General features: G+C 37.9%; 2 protein-coding genes across 6 annotated transcripts; one reads left to right on the forward strand and one right to left on the reverse strand.

The window, feature by feature from the left end:
• The first annotated feature begins 292 nt into the window (after nt 1-292).
• On the forward strand, nt 293-9515 carry LOC6631362 (protein bric-a-brac 1). 2 transcript variants are annotated; one of them, XM_032440112.2, is made up of 2 exons: nt 293-807; nt 5323-9515. In XM_032440112.2, the coding sequence occupies exon 2, from the start codon at nt 5426-5428 to the stop codon at nt 7211-7213; it is 1788 nt and encodes a 595-aa protein (XP_032296003.1). In that variant the 5' UTR covers nt 293-807; nt 5323-5425; the 3' UTR covers nt 7214-9515. The 2 variants fall into 2 exon arrangements, with proteins under 2 accessions (XP_032296003.1, XP_032296002.1); XM_032440111.2 differs by lacking the exon at nt 293-807 and adding an exon at nt 3762-4564.
• Nucleotides 9516-12243: 2728 nt separating this feature from the next.
• Nucleotides 12244-23062, reverse strand: mahe (maheshvara). 4 transcript variants are annotated; one of them, XM_070206648.1, is made up of 4 exons: nt 22685-23062; nt 19452-21081; nt 16754-18973; nt 12244-16640 (listed from the first exon to the last, which is right to left on the reverse strand). In XM_070206648.1, exons 2-3 carry the CDS (start codon nt 20961-20963, stop codon nt 17624-17626), a joined length of 2862 nt encoding a protein of 953 aa, XP_070062749.1. In that variant the 5' UTR covers nt 20964-21081; nt 22685-23062; the 3' UTR covers nt 12244-16640; nt 16754-17623. The 4 variants fall into 4 exon arrangements, with proteins under 4 accessions (XP_070062749.1, XP_070062747.1, XP_032296001.1 ...); XM_070206646.1 differs by having other exon boundaries at nt 12244-16646; XM_032440110.2 differs by lacking the exon at nt 22685-23062 and adding an exon at nt 22308-22442 and having other exon boundaries at nt 12244-16646.
• Between the last annotated feature and the right edge of the window lie 324 nt (nt 23063-23386).

Here is a 23386-nt window from a genome sequence, read left to right on the forward strand (position 1 = left end):
ATTTGCTTCGGCAGTAATCGAATGCTTTTACTCGCATCGGGCCTTAAAAAAAATATCGATTGCGCACTTAACAGAGCATGTTACCTACTTGTAAATTTACAATTACTTTACGCTTAGACCACTAGTGCTACCATCCAAAATCGAATCAACTAATTATCTCGCTGCTAGAAAATGTATTATTGCTACGAGACTTACCATTAACAGAACTGCTCCGCAATTTAACAGAATTGCTCCACAGCAAACTGAAAAACTCGCTTCTTTAAAATACGCAAAATATCGCTCATCTCTAAACTCCCCAAGCCGAACAGTCAATGAAGTTGGCGGTGCGCAAAGTTAATTATACTTAAACTTTCAATTTTAAAACGCATTTTAAGAACAATTCCGCATGAAAGCCGTGCACGCGATGTGCTAATGAAGTTAACTGTATTCGTTATACCCATGTTATTGTTAAAGCGAGCGCTGCCATCGCTTTTCCTCTGCATTCGTTGGATGTTTTAAAAAAAAAAACACGCGCGTTGCGCGTCGTACGAAACATATTCAAAAGTTGTTTGCTACATATGTGTGTGTGCGTGTGTTGTATGTTTGTCTGTATGTGCGTATGTACTGGCTTTATTAAACATTAACATTGCGAAAAATCAATACACATTGTGTTCGCAAGTCTCTCAGTGCTTGTGTGCCGTGCACCGTGAGGCGCATTTGTGCAAGAATTGTGTTAAACAAAAAGCGACGCACGCAACGCAAGGATAACGCCAGCAGAAGGCGTCTGGCGGTAGGGGCCCAACACGCACCCAACACATCTAAAACGAGGTAAAAACATTGTAACTACATATGCATGCGCACGTGTGTGTATGTGAACTATTGTGTGTATGTGTGTATGTACATCCTTGCAACTAAATATAAACAGTCGGCGATGTCGGCACCACAAATAAATAAATCGCATCAAACAGAAACAAATATTCTCTGTATATATACATATATATATTTATATATATATATATATACTTATATGCCTGTGTGTTTGTTGGATTTGTGTTTATATTGTTGTTTAATTGATGCCTTTGTCTCCAAATGAATTGCCAACTTCATTTCCAGCAGCGAAATATGCATAATTTTTGCCTGACGCGACGCAGACGCTCGCCCGGCTTTTTATTTATTTAGTTTTTTTTTCTGCCGCAGCAGCAGCTCTTGTGATTTATTTTGCTCATGCACACACGCAAGCCAGATAGAGAGAGAGAGAGAGACACACACACACACACACACATACGCACGCAATGCTGCATGCGCCTGTGTGCTTCCTTTTTCTGCTTTGGCTTTGTTATTGTTGTTGCTTTTGTTTATTTCTAAATGTTCTCTCGCTCCTTTAACAAACGCACAGCTCAACAATCATACGTGTGAGAGAGATAGCCCACGCTAGCTCTTTTCATTTTGCTTGCACTTTGCTCTCCTGCAGCGTTTTTGCATTCACGTTTCTTATTGGGATGTGCGCGTTTTGCCTTTTGAGCGGCAACAGCAAAAACAAACAAATATTAGGGATATTCCTGCAATTGCTGAGTATGTACATATGTGTATACATATGTGGGTATTATATACATATTATAGCCGATCAGATCTTATAGAATTTCCTCTATAAATCCTTAACCAAACAAGAGTATTATATCACAGAGCGTAACACTATTCAAGTGTGTGCTGCAATATATGTAAACATAAATTGGACATTCTGCTTATAAAGTCGCACACACTTAACAATATTTAAATTTCGCGCGAATGCTTAACGCTCAGTTAAATATTTGTACTTGCGCAAATTTGAAATTAACGTCTCGTAACACCAGCCAAGAGCTGATTGCTATGACCACAATCATCTACATATGTATTAATGTATCGATAATTTTTCGCGGTCAACAGTGGCAAATCTTGTTTCTGCTCAACTTTTGGTCTCCCGCTGCGTCCGTTTTTTTTTTGTTTTTTTTTTTTTTTTTTTGTTTGTTTTTGCTGCTGCACATGTCGCAGACTCATGTTTATTGCTCTTATTTCAGTTAGACTGCTTTTGTTAGTGTTTAAGTTCATTTTGACGGTTTGATGGTTGTATTTTCTTTTCAGCAGAAACGATTAAGACATGTAATTTTTCCTTTTTTCCAATTGAATTTATATAGCGGTTTTTTATTTATACCGCACACACACATACACGCACGCACACATTATCTCGCTCATCCATTGAGGATTGTACACATGCATATGTGTGTGTGCAACGAAATGTTTTGCCGTAGATTGGCAACGCCAAGCAGGCGCGAAAAGTTAATTATTGAAATAACTGAAATAGAATTTACACAGTAACTACATTAATTCATGCGCTACAATTGCACATGAGCATATATTTCCATATATACATGTGTATGGCAAAATTGAAACAAGTTTTCAACCCCTAATTATTAAAATGTTTTGCTGCAAATATTACAACTTCTTTCTGTTCGCTTGTCTTGTGCTTTGCTTATTTTTTGCTGTCAACTTTTGCGCATTGTTGTTCTACTCACGCTTTTAATGCTATTTTTGTGTTACTGTCTCCTTTGTGCTGCCGACGCGGCGTTGTCTTCTCCTGAGCAACATACATACATATACATATATATATATATGTACATATATGTATATAATATTTTTTTATAGTTTCCTTTTTCTGGAAAATTTGTTGTTTTTTTTTCTTGTTGCCAATTTTGCTTTGGTCTTGTACCAGAGAGCGCGCAAGCAGGGGCTGTTCTCGTTTGTGCTGTACGCTCTCTCGCTCTCGCATAAGAACAAGGAGTTTGTTTTTTTTTTTTCTTCTTTTTACTTTTGTTTCGTCTGCACACTATTTTTGCACTATTTGCAAGCTTGCAAAGTAAGTTCTAAAAATTACTATTTCCATGTGTAGGTAGATACGTTTCCGAACAAATTATATGCATATAGTCTAAAAGTTTATAGATTTATATTTAATGTTAGTTTTGTATTATTAGCGGCGCTGTTTTTGGCAACTGTCTGATTGGGATATGTTGCAACTCTCTCGCTCTCTCCCTCTCTCTCTCGCTCTCTCAAATGCACCCAACAACAAATGGCTTGTTTTGCCGCTTGCGTTTTTCGTTTCTCTTTTTTTTTGTTTATCATACAAACGTGTACGTATATATGTGTATGCGATTTGTATCCCTACTTTTTGTTTGTCCTCGCATTTTCGACATTATCCGGCAAACAAACGTGGAGTGAGAACCAAACAGGTGCAATAACATTGGCACACATTTAATGTTTGCAGTTAAGTGTGTCTTATTAAAAATAAAACCGCACTCTTAACATATTATATGTAATCATATTTTTTGCAATATTATTATTGTAAGCCTCGAAAGTGGTTCATGGGCATAAACAAAAATGTGTATAAAACGTCATAAAATAGTGTGAAATATTCAAACAAAAAGATAACTACGTTAAAAGCAAACATTCAATGCAATTAGCACAACATTAATACAATACATACATAAGTCATTTTAAATTGTTTACCTTTTAACGCTAGCTTGAACCACTATGCTGCTGGCTTATTCGACTTCCTTTGCACATTTCCATGCTACTGCGCAGACGCGTTCTTTCTCTCGCTCTCGCTCTCGCTCTTGCTCTCTGCGTTTGAGTTTTTGCAATTGTGTGCGTGCCATGGCTCCCTTGTTTTTTGTTGTTCCTGCTTTGCTCGCTGCTTCCTTTCTGCCTTTGTATAATTCGAAAATGCTAAAGTAAAGTGCTCAAAATTGCTCTGTTCTTTAGCAGCAGCAGGCAGCAGGCAGCAGCATATTTCTGCGTCTCTCCCTCTCGCACTGCTCCACAATGTTGGACTCTGCTCCTCACGCCGTCAACCACAAAAGCAGCAACAACAGCAACAGCAACAGCAACAACAACAAGAACAGGCAGCTGCCTGTGTGCTTTCCTGGCTCGCTCCGTCGTCGTCGTCGTCGTCGTCGTTGTCGTCGCGTCGTCGGTTGTTGTTATGCTTGATTTTTATTACTTTACTTTTTTCAGTATAATTCTTTGTCTTTTGGCGTTTGTTTAATGCAAAAAAAAAAAAAAAAAAAAAAAAATGAGAAGACCAAGGCAAGAACCAGCAGACACACACAGACACACACACACACACGCACACACAACACACACACACACACAAACGCAATAACTGAAGATACCAAAAAGGAAGAAGCACAAACTACATTAAGCACAGACAGGAGTCTGTACAAAATACAATTTTTGCGCAACGCGCTGTCAAATTGCAAAAAGGAGCGAAGGCGCATTTAACAAAAACGAAAAACTAAAATCACCAGCAAAATTTATAAATCGTGTAAAAGCAAAATCAACAACTTTTAAGCAGAGCAAAAAGCAAAAAAAAAAAAAAATCAATTTTGCCTAATTTCGATTGTACAATTCTAGTTATTTTATTTAATTTTCGCTGTTAAATGCACGCTTCATGCTCTTAACTCTTGCGTTAAGTTTAGTTTCGATTAGGCGCTCGCTTGTTGATGCCAGTCGCAAGAAGGTGCACAGGAATCGGTCGGAGACTCGCTTTCTTTCGGTAATCATATTAAGAAGAAAACCAAATCAAATAACTAAACTATGCTATTCAATCATGTGCTGTGTTCGCGCTTTATCTAAAATATTTGCATGCAATGTCCTTGATAGCGGCTATATGAAGTGAATCATGTGAATGAATGCACAGTTCGAATGGGTCTCGAGGTGTGAATCAATCTCCGGGAGTGCCTAGAATGGGTTGAGTGAATGCATCTGAAATGTTGAAACGATTGTATTGAATGAACTCAGAGTGAGTGAGTTTTGAATGGGTCAAAATACTCACATTAATTCGTCTATTCTAATGAATGCATTCAAATACATAGAATTGCAAATGCAAAATGAGTATTGAGTGAATACCTGAATGCGAGTGCGTGTTTTAAAGTAACTGAATGAACATGAATGCATTCAAATACATAGAATTGCAAATGCGAAATGAGTATTGAGTGAATACCTGAATGCGAGTGCGTGTTTAAAAGTAATTGAATGAACATAATTCATGTCTATGTTATTTGCCCATACAAATGCATTCAAACGAACACTGTGAGTATCGAGTGAATGAATTAGGTAGCTACTGATGTTCATGATTCAATCAATGCAATGCATCAATGCAACCGAATCGAGTGTCTGTGTTGCGATCGAGTACTCATTTAGTTTTAACAATAGAGTATTCATTGAATAACTTGTGAGTTTCTATTCACGTTGAAATTTTGACAAAAGCTTGTTTTTATTTTTTAATTATTGTTATTTTATTTTTATTTTTAGATAATAAAACACGCATTGAGCTTCCATTAGAGCTTCCATAGGATCTGGAGTTGGATACTGGTTACGAATCGAACGTGGACAAGGCGTTGTTGCCTACAACAGAATGAGCGCCACCACACAGGAGTTTTGCGTGCGATGGAACAGCCATTTGGGCAGCATTGGTGCGGCCTTTCCACAGCTGTTGGCCGGTCAGAGATTTGTGGATGTGACACTGGCCTGTGAGGGGCATCAGGTGCATTGCCATCGCCTGGTGCTGGCTGCCTGCTCCACATACTTTGAAGCCATATTGGCTGAGAATCCGTGCAAGCATCCGGTCATCATATTGCCCAGCGAGATCAAATTGTGGGAGATCCAGGCGCTGGTCGATTTCATGTACAAGGGTGAGGTCAATGTGACGCAGGCTGGATTGGGCCAGTTGTTGCGCTGTGCCGAGCAGCTGCGTATACGCGGCCTCTATGGCTCCGAGGCGGCCATCAACTACAAGCAGCTGCAACAGATGCGTCAGGAGGCAGCGACGCAGGAGTCGGCAGCTCCTCTAAAGCAGGAACAGCAGCAGCAGCCGCAGCAGCAACAACAACAGCAACAACAACAACAACAACAGCCGCATCAACTGGACAGCACTGAGACGGATGACACGGCCACCAACTCGACGACATCGACAACAACCACAAGCACAACGGCGCTATCCGCCAAGCAGCAGCAGCAACAATTGCTACTGCAACAGCAGCAACAGCTGCAGCAAAAGGAGCAGCGTCAGCGTCAGCAGACAAATGGCAATAATACGCTTCAATTGCAGCTGCTGCAACAGCAGCAACAACAACAACAGCAACAACAGCAGCAGCAGCAGCAACAGCAGCAGCCGCAAACAAATGCTGGCTCCTCGGCAGCTGCTTCGAACAATTCAAATGCACCGACCGAAGATGATTCGGCTGATGATGCTAGCAACAATTGGAATGTTTATAGCGAACACTACGAGGACTTTGCCGCGGCCAGCGACAACAAACTGAATGTGCAGCTGGTATTGCAACAGCAACACCAGCAGCAACAGCAACTGCAATTGCAGCATCATTTGGACTCCACCATTGAGGACGATCACAATTATGTGGCCGCCCATGATGAGGATAATGACAGCAGCGGCTTTGCCGGCACTATGGGCAGCTCCGGCGGCATTGTTAGCAATGTTGCTGGCCTCTCGCTCAGCATGGACGCTGATTTGGATACCTCGGCAAACACATCCGGCTCGTCGCTAATGCACAGCTCCATCGATGGCTATACATCGTACAAGCGGGTGCGACGCTCAGAGGCCTCGCTCGCCCAGGCCGCCAAATGTGTGTCAAAGGGCGAAACATTTCAAACGGTCAGCAACATGTTCAATATACCCGTCTCGACCATACGCTTCTATATGGCACGCAAGGGCATATTGCCGAAACGGAAACGCGGACGTGGCGCCTCCCATGCGGGCAGCACCATCACCACAACCAGCACGGGTAATGCAGCTGCCGCTGCGGCAGCAGCAGCGGCAGCGGCGGCCACCATGGCAGCGGCCACCACATTGGGCAGCTTATCGACGGCCGGTGCGCATCATGTGTCGCATCACTTGCCACTGGATGCCATACAGCTGAAGCGACTCACAAATGCCAGCAGTGGCGGCGGCGGCGGCGGCGGTGGCGGTGGCGGCGGTGGCGGTGGCAGTGTTGGCGCTGCCAGCCCCTCAGGAGCAACTGCAACAGCAGCGGCAGCAGCAATGGCAGCAGCAGCAGCGGCAGCAGCCGCCTCCTCCTCCTCGCCACGACTGGAGGTTGCCACAGCGGCAGGTGTGCCCTTTCATCTGCTAAGCGATGCGGCGGCCTTCAAGCTGAGCGAACAGCAGCAGCAGGCGCACATAATCTAACCATGAGGTTGGCTTCGCTTGCATTTAAATCCACATGTGAAACGAGAGAGTGAGCCAAACATTTTACCAAGCTCTACGCGGCGATGCAGTTCATCCAGCTATGTGGCATCTACGGTAGACAATGGACAATCCAAGCTCTCGCTAACAGCCGGAACAGGCCAGAAATGTGTCTGTTGAGACGTTAACTCATTGCTTAAATGCATCGCAAAATCACACACACACACACACACACACACACACACACACTCATATCCACACACATACACACACCTGCACACACCTGCATACTCATTGCGTAGTCGCTTTAAAAGCAAACCCCTCCCTTCCCGCCATTTGTTCCTCCAAATGCTGACGTTGAGCAATGAATGATCTGCAACAGTTAAAAGCTATGCATATATACGAATAATAATTCTGAACGTATATCCTAGTTATACATATACATATATACGTACATATATGTATAGATAATATATACATATATATTTTTTTTAAATCTAATATTTTGCCTTTAGTCAGTTACATATATATATATATATATATATATATATTTATATATGTGTGTATACAGCATACGTGAGCACGCGTATGTATTTGGCAAATTCCTCTGCTCCCACCCCCCACAACACCTTCCACTAATTGTATGTATCATCGCTTATAAGATTAAGGCTTAGTTTAACATCTGTAATATAGTACATGAGTTAATTCATGCAACAATCCCTCAAACCCAATCAACACACAATTTGTTCATAAATCAACAGCATTAACAAACAAATGTAATACATCAAATTTTGTGCAGTTAACAGACAGTACAATAACAATAAGTTAGAAAAAACAACAACAAACAAACAACAAACAACAAACAACAAACAAACAAACAAAAACAGTTGCTATATATACAGTACATTTATTTTGGGCACAAATATAGAGTGGTGTTTATCATTTTTGTTCTTCATTTACTGTTAAACAATCTTCAAGTCATAACTTTTAAAGAAATATGTAAAAAGTCAAGCAAACATTTTCATTTAACAACAACAACAACAACAACAACAATCACTAGCGCTTAAGGCAGCAATTTAGCTGTAAAATAAAGAGAGACAGAACCCAAACACACATAAACAAAACAAACAAACAAGCAAACAAACAAATTACATACATTTAATATACTTTATATAAGTTATTACAAAAGATCAACCTTAATATATGCATACTCGATATTCATTTTAAGCAATTTTCAATTAAATGTTTCTAGTGCTGGCAAGATATGTCAGTTGCTTATATTCGTAAGATCCATAAAGACTTGAGAGCGAACAACAATATTATTAACGGAATAGCTATTGAAACTATGTATTGGGCCCAAACAATGCCCAACTTTGGTACTCGAATGTGCATTTAAGCTGTGTAAAGACTTGCAAAAGACTTCATATTTGTTTTGTTCGATTTAAGTTGCTTTAATATCCAAACTTAAGACTTATATATATATATATATATAAACAATTTTTTTTTTTAAAAGACGTTTTTAATCGGTTATAGATATACATATACACGATCATATATATTTATTTCTGTTCAGCGATTTCATTATACAAATCATAAAACATACACTGTCTCAATTAAATGTTTGCCATAACCGTAATTTTAAATGTATTTCTGGTTTGTTTAATTTTTTTTTTTATATGAAACGTAAAGCTTTTGTTTTTTATTTTTTTGGCCATATATTTTAATTTCTTTTACAAACTCAAGCTATTTTATTAAATGCAGTTTAGCACGTTTATCTTTGGCGAATTTGTCGTAGTCGAAGTCGGATTCGTGTCGAATTTTCGTTATGATCTCTCGAGAGTCGTAGACATGTATGTATGTATATGTTTGGGTATGTTACACAAAAGCGATTCATATGCAACATATATTATTTGCAAAAGAAAACAAAACAAATACCTCGTATACATTGAGCATTAAATAAATAATAGTAAGCCATATATATACACACTTAACAACAAAAGGCAGACAAAGTGCATTCAGCATTCAGCAAACAATAAACGATAGCGAATAACGCTTATTTTACACATAAAAACAAACAGCTGCAAAATAACATTTATTAAATTGTAATTTATAATTAATCAAATGTTGTTACAATAGTCACGCGAAAACAAACAAACAAACAAATAATATTAAAATTGAGCCCATAGCAGACACTAAATATATATTTTTTAAAAAAATCAATTGTAAAATAAAAAAAAAAAAAACAAACCAACAAAAACAAATACGAAAACAGAAAGTTGTGCCGCGCAGCTTGCTATTAAAGAACTGTATCTATTTTTATTAAAACAATAAAACAAACAACAATTTTTTTTTCTGATTTGGCTTGTAAAAACCTGTTGAAATCTACTAAAAAAAGAAAAACGAATGTGAAAAACGCAAAAATAGGAACTAGTTAATAACAAAAAAACAACTAATTGAGGGACTGCAGAGCCCAAAAATATTTAAATAAAATGAAAGTATTATGTATCAAACACAAAAATGAAAAACGGCAAGAATATAAATATAAATATATATATATTTATATATATATTAATGAATATATATATATGTATACATACTATATTAACGTACATATATAGAATGTATAACTAAAAGAGATAATTCAACACGATAAGCCAGCAAGCGCGAATTATGTTAAAATGCAAAAAAAAAATAAATAAAATGAAACAAAATTTAAAAATAAAAACAGTTAACTTTATGTATAAACTATAAAATGCGACAACAAAGCAGATGCAGATGGTATTTTAAATAAAAATTGAAAAATTATTTTGCAAATTGTTCTTTTTATTCGACTATTTTAAAGCACCTGGCAGTCACAAGACGCGCATTCAATATTCAGCCATGTATATGGACAATGAAATATTACCATGTGGTAAAGTAGGCAGTAAATTTGCAACGTACTTCTAAAACAGGGAAAGCAAGCTTTTAACGTTTTAACTGGATTACTTTCTATAGTCTATAGTCCAAAAGTTAATTAAAATGCACTATAGATCTATACCTAGGCGCTGATTTCTCAGAGTTAATGTGATTAATTATAATTTTATTTATTCATATTTAAATAAACGAGAAAATATATTCTTACCCAAATGTGCGATGGTTTTGCCATCTTTCTATGATAGAGAGATTTAGAAGTAGAAAGCGAGTAATAGCTGGATAATACAAAACTTACAATTAAAATCAATGCAGGTAGACCTGCATGGGATGAGAATCGCATAGTAGGGCGGAAGGTACAAACAAGTACACAAATAAAGTTACCTGCGTGACGGAACATAACAAAACAAAATCTTAAATTATAATGGATGCAGGAAGACCCGTACGGGCTAGTTGCATTCGTGAGAAGCGCATAGTACGGCAATAGATTGGCTTCATAATGTATGTACACAAATTAAGTGTATTTTCGGCCGGAACACTATGAAACAGAGATGAAACCAAAACAAAATGTGAGCTCCCATCAACTAAGCGCTCAGTTCGGATTTGTTACAAATTACTCACCAGCTGGGTCCCTTATAAAATCATATTGATGCGCCAAATTTTTTTGTTTTTTTGTTTATTACATAGATATCATTCGCTTTGTAAACATACATATTTATGTAATTAGGTTTTTGCCCGAATAATTTTACGAATATGTATTTCAGACCATCTCTATAATTAGGGCTAGGGGTGCAGGGTTTCAGGCGGCTTGTTAAAGGAGTGGTAATTTTGCGTGTGTATGTGTGTGTGTGTGTGTGTGTGAGTGTCGCTTAATATACGTAAGATAAATTGGATACATTAAGTTTTGCATTATTTTCTTGATGCATATGTTTAACTCGAACTGGACATCGAATTACATCAATTAAACCGACATGCATGTACATATGTATTCATGAGTACAAATACATAGGTTGTATATATATGTATGTGTATGTATATATATGATATATTATATATCATATTAATATAATAATTTTTGAATGTGTGTGCATTGTTTGTGTGTGTGTGTGTGTGTGTGTGTGTGTGTGTGTACTTAAGCTCTAAACATTTTATTTAAATAAGTAAGTTTTTCTTTAGCATGTTTACAATTTCTTTTTTTTTCGTTTGTATTTTTATATTTTTATTTTTTTTCGAATTACATTTTGTCCACTGCATACGTTTCCAGCGTGTTTAATACACAATCTTTGAATCAATCTTTCGTTAGTTTTAGTTAACATCTTTTCATTGTTTACATCTTAAATACATCATACATCAATCATGTATGTATGCATGTGTGTATGTATGTTTGTTTGTTTGTTTGTATGCATCTGTATATGTATGTTTAAATGCACGCTCGTTCGAAATGGCTAAGAATCTGCATTTGCTTACACAAATTGTATTTGTTTTTGTTATCCTTTCGTTTTTTGTTTTGTTTTTTTTTTTTCTTTGCTAAGACAACAAATATATTAAAAAAAAAAAATTCATTTGTATATATATATATATATAAAGAAAATTTCTCATACATATGTTATTCCCCATACAAATTAACCAAATAGCTTATACATGTGACAAGAGGTGTATCTGTGTGTGTGTGGGTGTGTGGGTGTGTGTGTGTGTGACTGTTAGTGTGCGAGGTTTTAAAAACTAGTTTGTATAAATTGTTGGCTTGCTTTTTAATATTATGATTTATTAGAAGTATATATTTAGTAAGTTCATATATTGAAGTATTTAGAACGTTCTGCTCAATTTGTTTGCCGAAATACAATATGATGACAATAATAAATATTTCGTGTATATCGATTATCGTCAATTGTCATCGTCAAATGTCATTGCCGATATAAGTATGCATGTATGTATGTATGTATGTACGTATATATGCATACATATGTACTTATGTTAAATTGATACACGAGCAATGTTAACATTTAACGTATGTATCTACGTATTTCTACACATGCCTTTTTATTATTTTGTAACTGTATCACAATTGGGTTTCACGTTTTCTGCCACGTTCTCAACTTCTTACTGTTTCCTTTGCTTTGCCATTTTGTTTTTTGTTTTTTTTTTTTTTTTTTTGGTTTTGCTTTACTCTATACCTTTCATACCATTTTAGCTATTATGCGGCCAAAATTTCAAAATTTTCCTTATCACTTACAATGCTGCCTACGTTTTTTTTTTTTTGTTTGGTTTTATTTAATTTTAACAGTTTCTTTAGGTTTCGACTTTGCCAATTTGTTGTTATTTTTTGTTTTTGTTTTTTTTTTTCTTTTAGCTGTAATTGTTTGATTTGCTTGTGTGAAAATTGTTTGTTTTTTGAAAAAAGGTGCATTTAACCTTGGCGCTTAAAAGTATGTCTGTAGTATGTATGTGTATAGTGTGTGTGTGTGTCTCTGTGTGTGTGTGTGTCTCTGTGTGTGCATTTTTGGCAATTGTGCGCTGTCAATTGTTTTGTATAAATGCATTTTCACTCACTTCATAACCAGCGGCTGGCTTTTGATAAATGTATGTATTGTATTGCATGTAGTTCTAGGTTTATATACATATGGTATGTATGTATATTTGTGTATATATATATATATATATATATATATAAAGGTATATAAAAACAAAATGAATGATATTTAAAACAAATGAAGCAAAGTAAATACACAGAAAAATCATTTACAGAGAAATCAATTCGATCATACAAAATACATATATTTATAATAACGGCATATTTTGTTTCATCGTTTTTTTTTTTTTTGGCTGCTTGTTGCGTTTTTTTTATTTTTGTTTTGCTTTGTTTCTTTTCTTTTACTAAACAAACACGAATCGAAACGTCAGCGATCCGTTACGTTACGTTACGTTGCAATTATGTTACGTTACGTTGCGTTGCGTAGTTTTTGTTTACTTTTTGGTTTTTTTCAAAAGTTGCATTTTTCATACTTTCAAAAATATATGTTCTATATCATTTTTGTATATGTACATATATATATATTTGTAAAAATATATACATATATATATATAATTTTATATAGATAAGAGAGCGACTGAGACAGACACAGTAAGTTAAATGGTTTAAGAGACAGACAGAAAGTGAGAGAGAGAGAGACTGAGTAAAGTTTAGCAAAATGTTTGCCTCATCTTTACAAGTTGCGGTAAATTTTCATTAACTTTTTTTTCAATTTTTTTTGCTGTTTTTTTTTCTTTCTTCGTTGCATCTTTTCAGTTAGTTACGCTTAAATTTTATCAGTTTCAACTTTTTCTCTTTTTTTTTTTGTTTTGTGTTTTTGTTTCGTTTAACTCTGTATGTATATGCGTGTGTGTTCTTGTGTCTTGGTGTGTCTGTGCATGTGTGTGTGTGTGTGTGTGTGTGTGTGTTCACAACAACTTATAGGTAATACAATACAAATATCGCACTTTAAAGGTTTTGTTTCTTAAATAAAAAAAAGAATGTGTGCCTCATATCATCCATAATACATATTTAATAGCCATAAAGCATTGGCTCTGGTTTAGCCATCAGACATTGTCTATATATATATATATAGTGTGTATATATATATATATATATATGTATAAATATATATATATACATGACAATAATACAAATACATAACATATATATTCAGCCTGTGTCGGGGCTTGGGCTGTTACTTCATTTGTTTTTTGTTTTTTTTTTTTTGTTTTTCGCTTGTTTTTCATTTTTTTTTTCTTCAACGTTTTAAATTGTTTATTAATTAGTATTTTTTATAAGTCTATCACATCATCACAATTCGGTTGCATAAAAAAATGCCTAGACAGCCGGCGGGCGGGCGGTTGGGCGGGGCTGGCCGGGAGGGCGAGTTCTAACTGGGCCAACACAACACCGGCAATGCCTGGGTCGATTTTTTCACTTAGTAACATTGTGTATACATATACATATAAAAAATAATATAGTATTTAGTTTTCAGCTTCTAAAACAACAAAATGAAATGAAAACCAATTTAAGCGTATGAGAGTTCAATAGAAAAACTAAAAAATAAAAATACAAAATTAGAATTATAAACAGAACAAAATGAAACAAAATAATTATCATAATTATAATAAACAATGTCTTCCACTTATGGTATTCGCTCACACACACATAAATATATATATATACGTATGTGTGTGTCTGTGCGTAAATATGTATGTATTTTCTCTTCTTTTAAATGTAGTTTTTGTTACAAGGAGATCCATGTGGTCTGATATATACTTTTGTTGTCTTATATTTCTTCTATATTCCTAAGACATACACATATATGTATATAAATCATTGCATATATATATACATATGTTATATATATATATATATATAAAGAAAGAAATTTCGCTGTGTTACAACAACAACATACTCTACGTACTTTTCCCTTGTGTCCTGTCTCTCTTTACTGCTTAACTTGTTTCCTTTCTTCAACTGATATTTTTATTTATTTATTTATTATTTTTTTTTTTTTTTTTTTTGCTATTTTCTCTGCTTTCGCTAGCTTTGTACTGCTTTTCCGTTTTGAGGATGAACTTAGAAAATTGTTTAATACTAAAGATTTTACCTGCGATTCGGGCAGAAGGTAAAGCAAACATATTGCGGTTCCAACAGGTTTTTCGTTTTTGGGCAACAACTTTCGGACCAACATGGCCTAACTAATTAGCTTCTATGTTGGAATATCAAGGGGAGGGGATAGGCGGAGGGGAGGGGGCTTCTCGATGAAAACTTGTTGGCTAACAATATGAAAAGTTGCATACATATGATACATACTAATATGATGTAAGAATGATGATCAATGAAAATGAAACCTCTGGCAACTACGCTAAAAAAAAAATATGAAATAATTCGATATATGTATATATATATATATATATATATATGTATATATGCATTCCTGTTCTGTATTGTTGTTGTTGTTGTTGTTGTTATTATTATTATAATTGTTATTTTTTTTTGCTTTTGTGAATGTCTGTTGGTTGTGTTCTGCATTGTACATATTTAATTAACTTATGGATGAATGTGGCGTATTTTCTTTTTCTTATAATTCTTGCATTTTGTTGTAAATATTCTTATTGCCTTTAAATTAATTCAATTTTCAACATTTTTCTTTTCTTTCACTTTTCATTTCTCTCAGTATTTGCATAGAACTTTTGAAAAAATAAAAATAATATTAGCATTGGCTTTTTACGAATGTGAATATATCAGCGTGAACATTTTTCATTTTACGCATACGCAAATTGGTTTACATCAAAGAAGAAGAAGAAGAACAAAAAAAAAATCATTTAAAATCGCATTTCGCCTTTTTCTTTTTCAACCTCAAGATACGCATACCAAGCAAATATATGCATGATTATATATATATATATATATTAAAAATAAAAAAAAAATATATGAAAAAAAAAAGTTTATATAAATATTACTCAAACATTAAAGTGTTTTTTTTTTTCCAATACATATTTCATTGTATTTGTTGTTGTTTAGATTCGTTTACATACTTCTACCAAAGCAGCGCTGCTTTTTTGCCCTTTGCTGGGATTTTATGTTTTTGAACATTTACGAATTTCTAAATATTCCATTTTGAATTTCCGGTGCGCTTTCGCAATTTTACTTTCATCGAAAAACGATTAGCTGCATTTCTCTCTTTGTGTGCGGTATGTGTGTGTGTGTCGTATGTGTGTATGTGACGTGTGTGTGTGTGTGTGTCGTGTGTGTGTGAATGTTCTTGCATGTGTGTCTGTATATTAATATTTAATCAGAATTTATATGTTTTCAGCTTGTTGAGTATTATTAGCTTAATTTGTTATTATGGAAATATTTTGTGTTTATCATTTTTGTATATATTATATAAGCAAACCGTTAATTTCATACCAACCAAGTTAGTGAAAAGGTTTTAAAAATGTTCTTTTCTCATTTTTGATACAATTTTCTGTTAATTTTCGTATGTGTGTTTGTTCATGTGTGTGTGCGTGTGTGTGTGTGTGTGTGTGTGTCTTTAACAAATTACTAAAATATCTTGATGTTGTGGTTTATCTTGTTGATATTTATGTATACGCTTTTTGTGTATAGCACCTTAAAAGTATGATTTGACAATATGCATAACAAATTTTGTGATTAGTAAAAAATGTGGGTGTGTGTGTGTGTGTGTGTGTATGGGTGTTTGTGCTTCGTGAATGTGTGTTTGTGTGTGTGTGTCGTGTGTGTGTGTAAGTGTTGGTTAACAAAAAAAAAAAAAATATTTAGCACATTTTCAAAATCAAATGAACAGAAAAAATCATTATAATCACTTAACTCTTTAACATTCGAAGAACATGCAATTTGCTGCTCGCGAGCGGAGATTGCTTAAAAACTAGATAAATATTTCTAGTTATTAACTGTTGTTGCAGTTCTTTTGTACGGAGCGTTGCATAAATGTTGTGGTTAACAGCAAGGCGACAGTTATAACGGCGCTGTTATCGGTCTCTGCAGCTATTCCGAATTGTCCATGAGAGAGAGGGAGAGGGGGAGAGAGAGAGAGAGTGCAGTTAACAATATTGATGCTCGCAATGAAGCTCAGCTTTGGTGTCTCTACTTACCTATACGTTTGTTGTTGTTGTTATTGTTGTTGATATTGTTGATGTTGTCGCTGATGCAGTTGCCGCCATGCGAATAACTCAAGCAGTCTGTGTGTTTGTTTGTATGTGTTTGTGTTGCACAAAAAAAAAAAAATAATAATAATAATAATAATAATAAATATCAATGGAAATGAAAATCCACGTATCTATATATGTATAGTTAGGATATATGTATATGCATATATACGAAAGTTCTAAGTAAAAAGGGAGTAACTTGTGCTTCTGCAAATTTGTTGTTAATTTTTTTCATTGTTGGTTTTGTTGTTGTTGTTGTTTTCAAACTCGTAAATTGTTGCCATTTGTGTCCGCGTTGTTGTTGTTGTTGTAGTTGCTTGCCTGCCCATTGGAACGTTGCTGGTGCCGCTGTTAATTAACAGCGCTCAGCTTTAACAGTGGTGTAATAACAGTTGATGTAAAATTGAATCGATTGAATCGTACCAGTTTACATTATGTATACACTGCATATATACATCATTATCGAGCAGACACAAGCAAATAGACATCCTCTACATCACATATGAATGCTCATTAAATAATTCATTTAAATATATGCATATAGAATATGTATAACTTGTATGATTCGAACGACTCGAGTCGAGTCACTCTCTAGTCGATTCACAATTATGACTGTTTATTAATTCGTTATGCGTGTTCAAGTGTGTTTTGGGGTGTGCATGTGTGTGTGTCTGTGTTTTCTTTTCTTCTTCTGCTTCTTCTGCTTCTTCGGCTTCGTCTGTTGTTGTGGTGCATGTGTCTGTTGTAATTGCGCTTCATTTTGGGTGTTGCAGTTGTGGACTCTTGGAAAATAGAAAGACTGGTTTTTGAGCCATCTTAATGCTGGCCAGCCTGCTCAATGGCAGCGCCCGGCCCGGGCCCAGCCACGGCTGGCGCAAACTGATGATGCTGTGCCGTATAATAGGTGGCCGGCATATTGAACTGACTGGCATAGGGATTGGTGCCAGGTGCTGCGGTTGTTGTCAGCACGCCCGCCGCATCGTACATATATGCGGTGCCCGGTGCGGCCGCAACCGGTGCGCGTCCAGCGCCACCGGCAACAGCAGCCGCTGCAGCGGCCGCAACAGCCGCTATTGGCGGCGAATTGGCTGGTGTATAATGCACCATCGGTGTGCTAACACCAGCCGGTGCATATTCCTTAAAGGTCTTATCATCGCCGCCAGGATGTTGCTTTGGCTTTTGCTGTCCTTGCTGTTGCGGCTGTTGATAGTGTGGCGGTGGCTGTTGCTGTTGTTGTTGATAGTCACGTTTTGGGAACTGTTGGAAACGTGGCATGCCACTGCCAGCGGCCGCTGCATTCGGTACAAATTGTCCACGTCCCCGATAATTTGGCGGCATAAATGCGCCGGCCTGTTGACCCAAATGCGGCTGACCGGCATTGTGGGCACCAGCTGCACCTCCAGCACCGCCGGCAGCACCATTATGTCCCATTATGGCACGCGGTCCGCCATTGTTGAAGGGCGCACGGGGGCGATAAGTGGCGCTGCCATTGCGATTGGCGCCATCGACACCCGGCTGCTGGTTAATTGCGGATCCAGCGCCGCCGCGATTCCAATTGCCAACGTTACCGCCAACGCCGGAGCCGCTGCCATTCGGCTGATAAGTGTTGCCGCCAGCGGCATATTGCTGCTGATAGCTGGCGCGATTATTGTAGCCATTGTTGGGTCCAATGCTGTTGCCCGCCTGATAGTTGAGCGGATTGCTGCGCTGCTGATAGACGCCGGTCGCATTGCCGCCGCCATTGCCATTGTTATTCCAGCGCTTATTGCCGCGATAATTGGCCGAATTGGGCATGGCACGTGCCAGTTCGAGCAACGCCTGTGACGGTGTCTGTCCAGCCTCCTCCAGGACCGAGATCAGCTCGCGTGCCTGCTTGGCATTGTCCGGTGTAAAGAATGTGTATGCCGTGCCCAGTTGCTGGCAGCGTCCAGTGCGTCCAATGCGATGCACATAGTTCTCCGATGAGTTCGGATAATCATAATTAATAACAAACTGCAAATCCTCCACATCCAGGCCGCGCGATGCCACATCCGTAGCAATCAATATGTTCGACTTGCCGTTCCGGAAATCCTTCAGCACCGAATCGCGCTCACTCTGCGACTTGTCGCCATGTATCGATGTGGCTGTATAGCCCTCGCTGCGTATTATCTGCAATATGTCCTCCACCTGCGAAAAGGCAATTGTTTAGTAAGGCTTACGACTAATCCAATTATGTATGGGTAGTGCTACGATCACATTTTCTACCAAGTAACTAATGCACCTCTTCGTCTTCGTCCGTCTGTCTATTGAAGCTAGCATATACATATACCTATGGATATCGGCGTCAAATAACAGAGTATCGCAATGTCGGTTCCACCCAATAAGATTCGTGTGAAGCTTTTGACAATTGCAGCCACTTACGAGCTAAGCTCAGATCTGTCGGGATATGGGCTTACGTTAACATTTCCAAAAATAGTAAATACATGACTAAATCCCGAAATATAAAGCATCTGCATTAAAGTCTAATAACCGACTAAACTTAGAGCAAGCTTTAATTCGATTAATTGCCTTGCTGGAATCGTATCTTCTAAGCTATAAGAAAATTGGAGTGTCTTTTGCAAATATAATCTTCGAGGAATTGTGATTTTGAATAGACGCAACTCACCTTGATTTTGGTCTCCACAAATATGATGATTTTGTTGCCATTGTTGGCAGCATTGTTGGTGGTTGGGGCAATATCTTTAAGCAGTCGCACCATGCGCTGTGGCTTCTCGTTCTCGTTGCAGATCTCAACGATCTGTCGTATATTGTGATTGGCCGACAAATTCATTGAACCGATATTGATCTGGATGTAATCGTTGAGAAAATCACCGGCCAATGCCTGCACCTCCTTGGGCCAAGTGGCCGACCACATCACAACCTGACGATCCGGACGTATTTGTTCGATGATCTTGCGTATTTGGGGCTCAAAGCCCATGTCAAGCATGCGATCGGCCTCATCCAGTACAAGATATGTGCAGCGCTGCAAGTTGGTGTTGCGATTCTCAAGGAAATCAATCAGACGTCCTGGCGTGGCAATAATAACCTCGACGCCGCGCTCTAAATCACGTGCCTGCGGCACCTTTGAGGAGCCACCGAAAATGCATGTGTGCCGTATCTCGGGCTTGCACAGATGTCCATAGTCTCGCACCACCGACTGAATTTGCTGGGCCAGCTCGCGTGTGGGTGCCAACACCAAAGCAATCGGTCCCTCGCCGCGCATAATGGGCGGCTGGTTGCCAATGTGCACAATGGCGGGCAGCATATAGGCCAGAGTTTTGCCGGAGCCCGTTTGGGCAATGCCAACAAGATCACGTCCGCTCAGGGCAATTGGCCAGCCTTGTGCTTGGATGGCTGTTGGTTTGGTGAAGCCCTGGCGCTTCATCTCATCGATAATGTGGGGCGGGAGTGAGGACTCCTCGAAATTGGCCACCGGATGTGGCAGCTCATTGCCCGATACGGTTATCTCCAGCTCGTGACGCATCTCGGCCACAGCCTGTTCGCTGCGATTCATTGTATTTGGATGCATAATATAGAAATCCTTTTGAAATGGCTGCAAATTCTCCCAGTGTGGCTTTACCAAATTACGTCCTGGATTTTTGGCCTTCTCACGCTGCAATTCGGCGCGCTCCTCCTTCGACAACATGCCCAATGCGGCTGCATTATAATTGGCACTGCCGCCGCCGCCCTGATAGCCGCCTCCATTGCCCATGCCGTTGTGAGGCTTCTGATAGCGTTGCGTATAGTTTGGATTCTTGGCACGGGGTCCGCCCTGAAAGGCTATGCCATTGGCGCCAGCAAATGCGCCATTCTGCATGGCATTGCCACCACCGCCGCCGCCGGTACGATACGGATTGCCACCGGCGCCCATGCTAATGCCATTCTGAATACCATAGGTCATGACGCCATACGGCTGGCCAAAATGCATTCCTCCAGCTGCGGCGCCGCCGCCGGCACCATTCAAAGCCGCCGCATTGCCAGCAGCGCCGGCAAAGCTATTGCGCGGATAATATGGACGTTCATGGCGCGGTCCATTGCCGCCGCCAGCAGCTGCACCGCCGCCGCCGTTGCCATAGTAGCCGCCCGTGTGCTGCTGCTGGACGCCGCCAGCGTTTGGTGGATATGCGCCAGCGTACATTGTTCTTCCGATCACTGCGTGTGGGTTTTCCTTTGATTTAAGTGTGTGTGTGTGTGTGTTGTGTGTCTGTGTGTTGCTTTGCCGTCTACGCTTTCCTTTGCCGCTTTTTAAAGTCCGCCTGGTTAGGACAAAAAAAAAATAAATTAGGAAAAACAAATAACAATCAACATAAATCCAAAAAAAAAAAAATATGAAGCACAGAAAAAAAATCCCTGCAATTAAGTTGACAGCAAAGTATTAACAGTGCTATGTTAATAACATTTATTGCAATGCCCAACTGTCACACAAATATGTGAACTTTGTTCGCTGCGGTTTACTCTCAGCATACTTTAGAGTTTACTCTTATGCCTCTTATTTGTTTATATGCAATATATACAAAATAGCTAAGAGTACCCCCCATCCCCCTGCCTAATCAATATGAAACTTTTTGAATATGAGATGGTTTAAGCAAAAGTTGCCTGGCTAATATTACTTAACAAATATTTATTTTTGAATATAATTTTACTTAAATATTTAATTGTCTATCATGCGCCAGCATTAAATAAATAATCTAGAAACTGCATAGGCTTCAGCCGAAGCCAGGCATCAAATTTAAGGAATTTCACATATACACTTTCAATTGGAGTACCAAATAAATTATATGAAAAGTTTCTTCCTTTTCTTTTTTTTTTTTTTTTTTTGTATGCAACATTCTGATGTTACCCACCTGATTTGTTGCTAGCTTTTGTGCCAAAAATGTAAGAAGTGCACGAACACAATCGCAATTTGTAAGTAGGGTTAAGATGTTTTTTTTATTTTTTTTATTTTATTTATTTGATAAACAAAGTATTCCTATCAACTTCTATCAAAAACTGAGAGACTAGGTTTTTGCATAGAAATTGACAGACGGACTATCGGCTATATCGAATTTTCTGTTGATGCTGTCAATATCATCATACTCCATGGATATGTCACTTTAAAATGTCAAAACTAACATACTCCTCTGCAACGTTGACAGAAACTAATGTTTTTCTTTTTTGCATTTTTGAAGTCTGTATGTATAAAAAATGACTGCAGACTCGATGCTGTTAACATCACAATAACATGTGACATGGCTACCACAAACACACACACACACACGCACATACACATGAGCAGGTGAATAACAAACACTAATGCGTACACATATGCAACTATGTACATATAAAAAATATATACAAATTACTATTGTGATTCGACTGAGCCAGGGTTCAGGATCAAGTCGTCTGGTGGCCGAACAACCACATGCAGACATTTTATACAGCATTGATAAATATATGCATATATGCACATGCATACATAAGCATGCATGCATGTAAAATATACCTTTGTCGCGGAATTGCACTTAAGTGTTGATTAGTTTAGTAACGCCTGCAATTGAAGCACACAGCGGCGAGAGCATTCGTTTCTACTGCTTAATTCCATAAACTGCATATAAAATGTACCATAACAGCGAGCCCCTTGGCGTCTGCTCGCCCCCTTCGACAACAGCTAATGCGGCACACCGCTCGCGCAAAAAAAAATCAATACAGCATCGCCAGCGGCCGACCAAAAGGGAAGAAAAAAAAATGAATAGAAAGAGAGCAACACGCAGAACTGCACACACGCACACACACACACACACACGTAGGCACAAAGTATTCATATGTATGTATATACACACACACACATACAGAAGCACAAATCGTAGCACATTTACTTACCCTTTATTTTCGTGTTAGTTGTTAACTTTGAATAATTTTGATCTACTTTGAAACGTTGAACAAAATATTTGTCGTTTATTCGTCGTACTTGATGCGGTCGCGTGTAAATCTTTTATGCGGATTTCGAGACAATTTGTTTTTTTTTTTTGTCGATTTTTTCGTCGTCACGCCTAGTGTAAGAAAACTAGAGCTAGAGCTTGAAATTAATTGCCTTTAACACTGAAAACTAACTTTAAAGCTAACTAAAAGTGTACTTTGTTTTACACTATTTTATGAAAAACTAATGCCTATTACTTTTCTTGTGTATTTGTATATATATTTTTACAACAAAAAAAGTTTTGCAAGATGGTAATTTCAGCAATTACCACCAATGTGAGAAGAGAGTTGCAAGCGGATTTTGTTATCGTATTTGCATGGGAGAGTAATCGATTGCGCGATAGCTATCGCATACCATCCGCTGTTAATTGTGAATGCTGTAGATTGGCCTGCCTGTAACCCTAATCGTTACTAGAGCCAAGCGATATTATAAATTGTGACTTACCGTGCCAAATAACTGACTGCGATATTCAAAAGAATCGAAATATATTTCAATTCAAAATAAAACATTTTCTGATAATGGCCATGCGTATATATTAATGGCAATTGTATCTGGCATTCATCAAACATATTGTCAGAACATTCACCGGCTGCTTTGAAAGACTT

Source organism: Drosophila virilis, chromosome X (genome assembly GCF_030788295.1).
Source record: "Drosophila virilis strain 15010-1051.87 chromosome X, Dvir_AGI_RSII-ME, whole genome shotgun sequence".
NCBI classification, from domain to species: Eukaryota; Metazoa; Arthropoda; class Insecta; order Diptera; family Drosophilidae; genus Drosophila; species Drosophila virilis.

What these genes read in the sequence shown, in the direction of transcription:
- LOC6631362 (XM_032440112.2), top strand. Translation starts at nt 5,426, where the DNA reads ATGAGCGCCACCACACAGGAGTTTTGCGTGCGATGGAACAGCCATTTG.
- mahe (XM_070206648.1), bottom strand. Translation starts at nt 20,963, where the DNA reads ATGTACGCTGGCGCATATCCACCAAACGCTGGCGGCGTCCAGCAGCAG. An exon ending in TTGTGGAGACCAAAATCAAG is followed by an intron (nt 18,974 to 19,451) that starts GTGAGTTGCGTC and finishes GCCTTTTCGCAG; the next exon opens with GTGGAGGACATATTGCAGAT.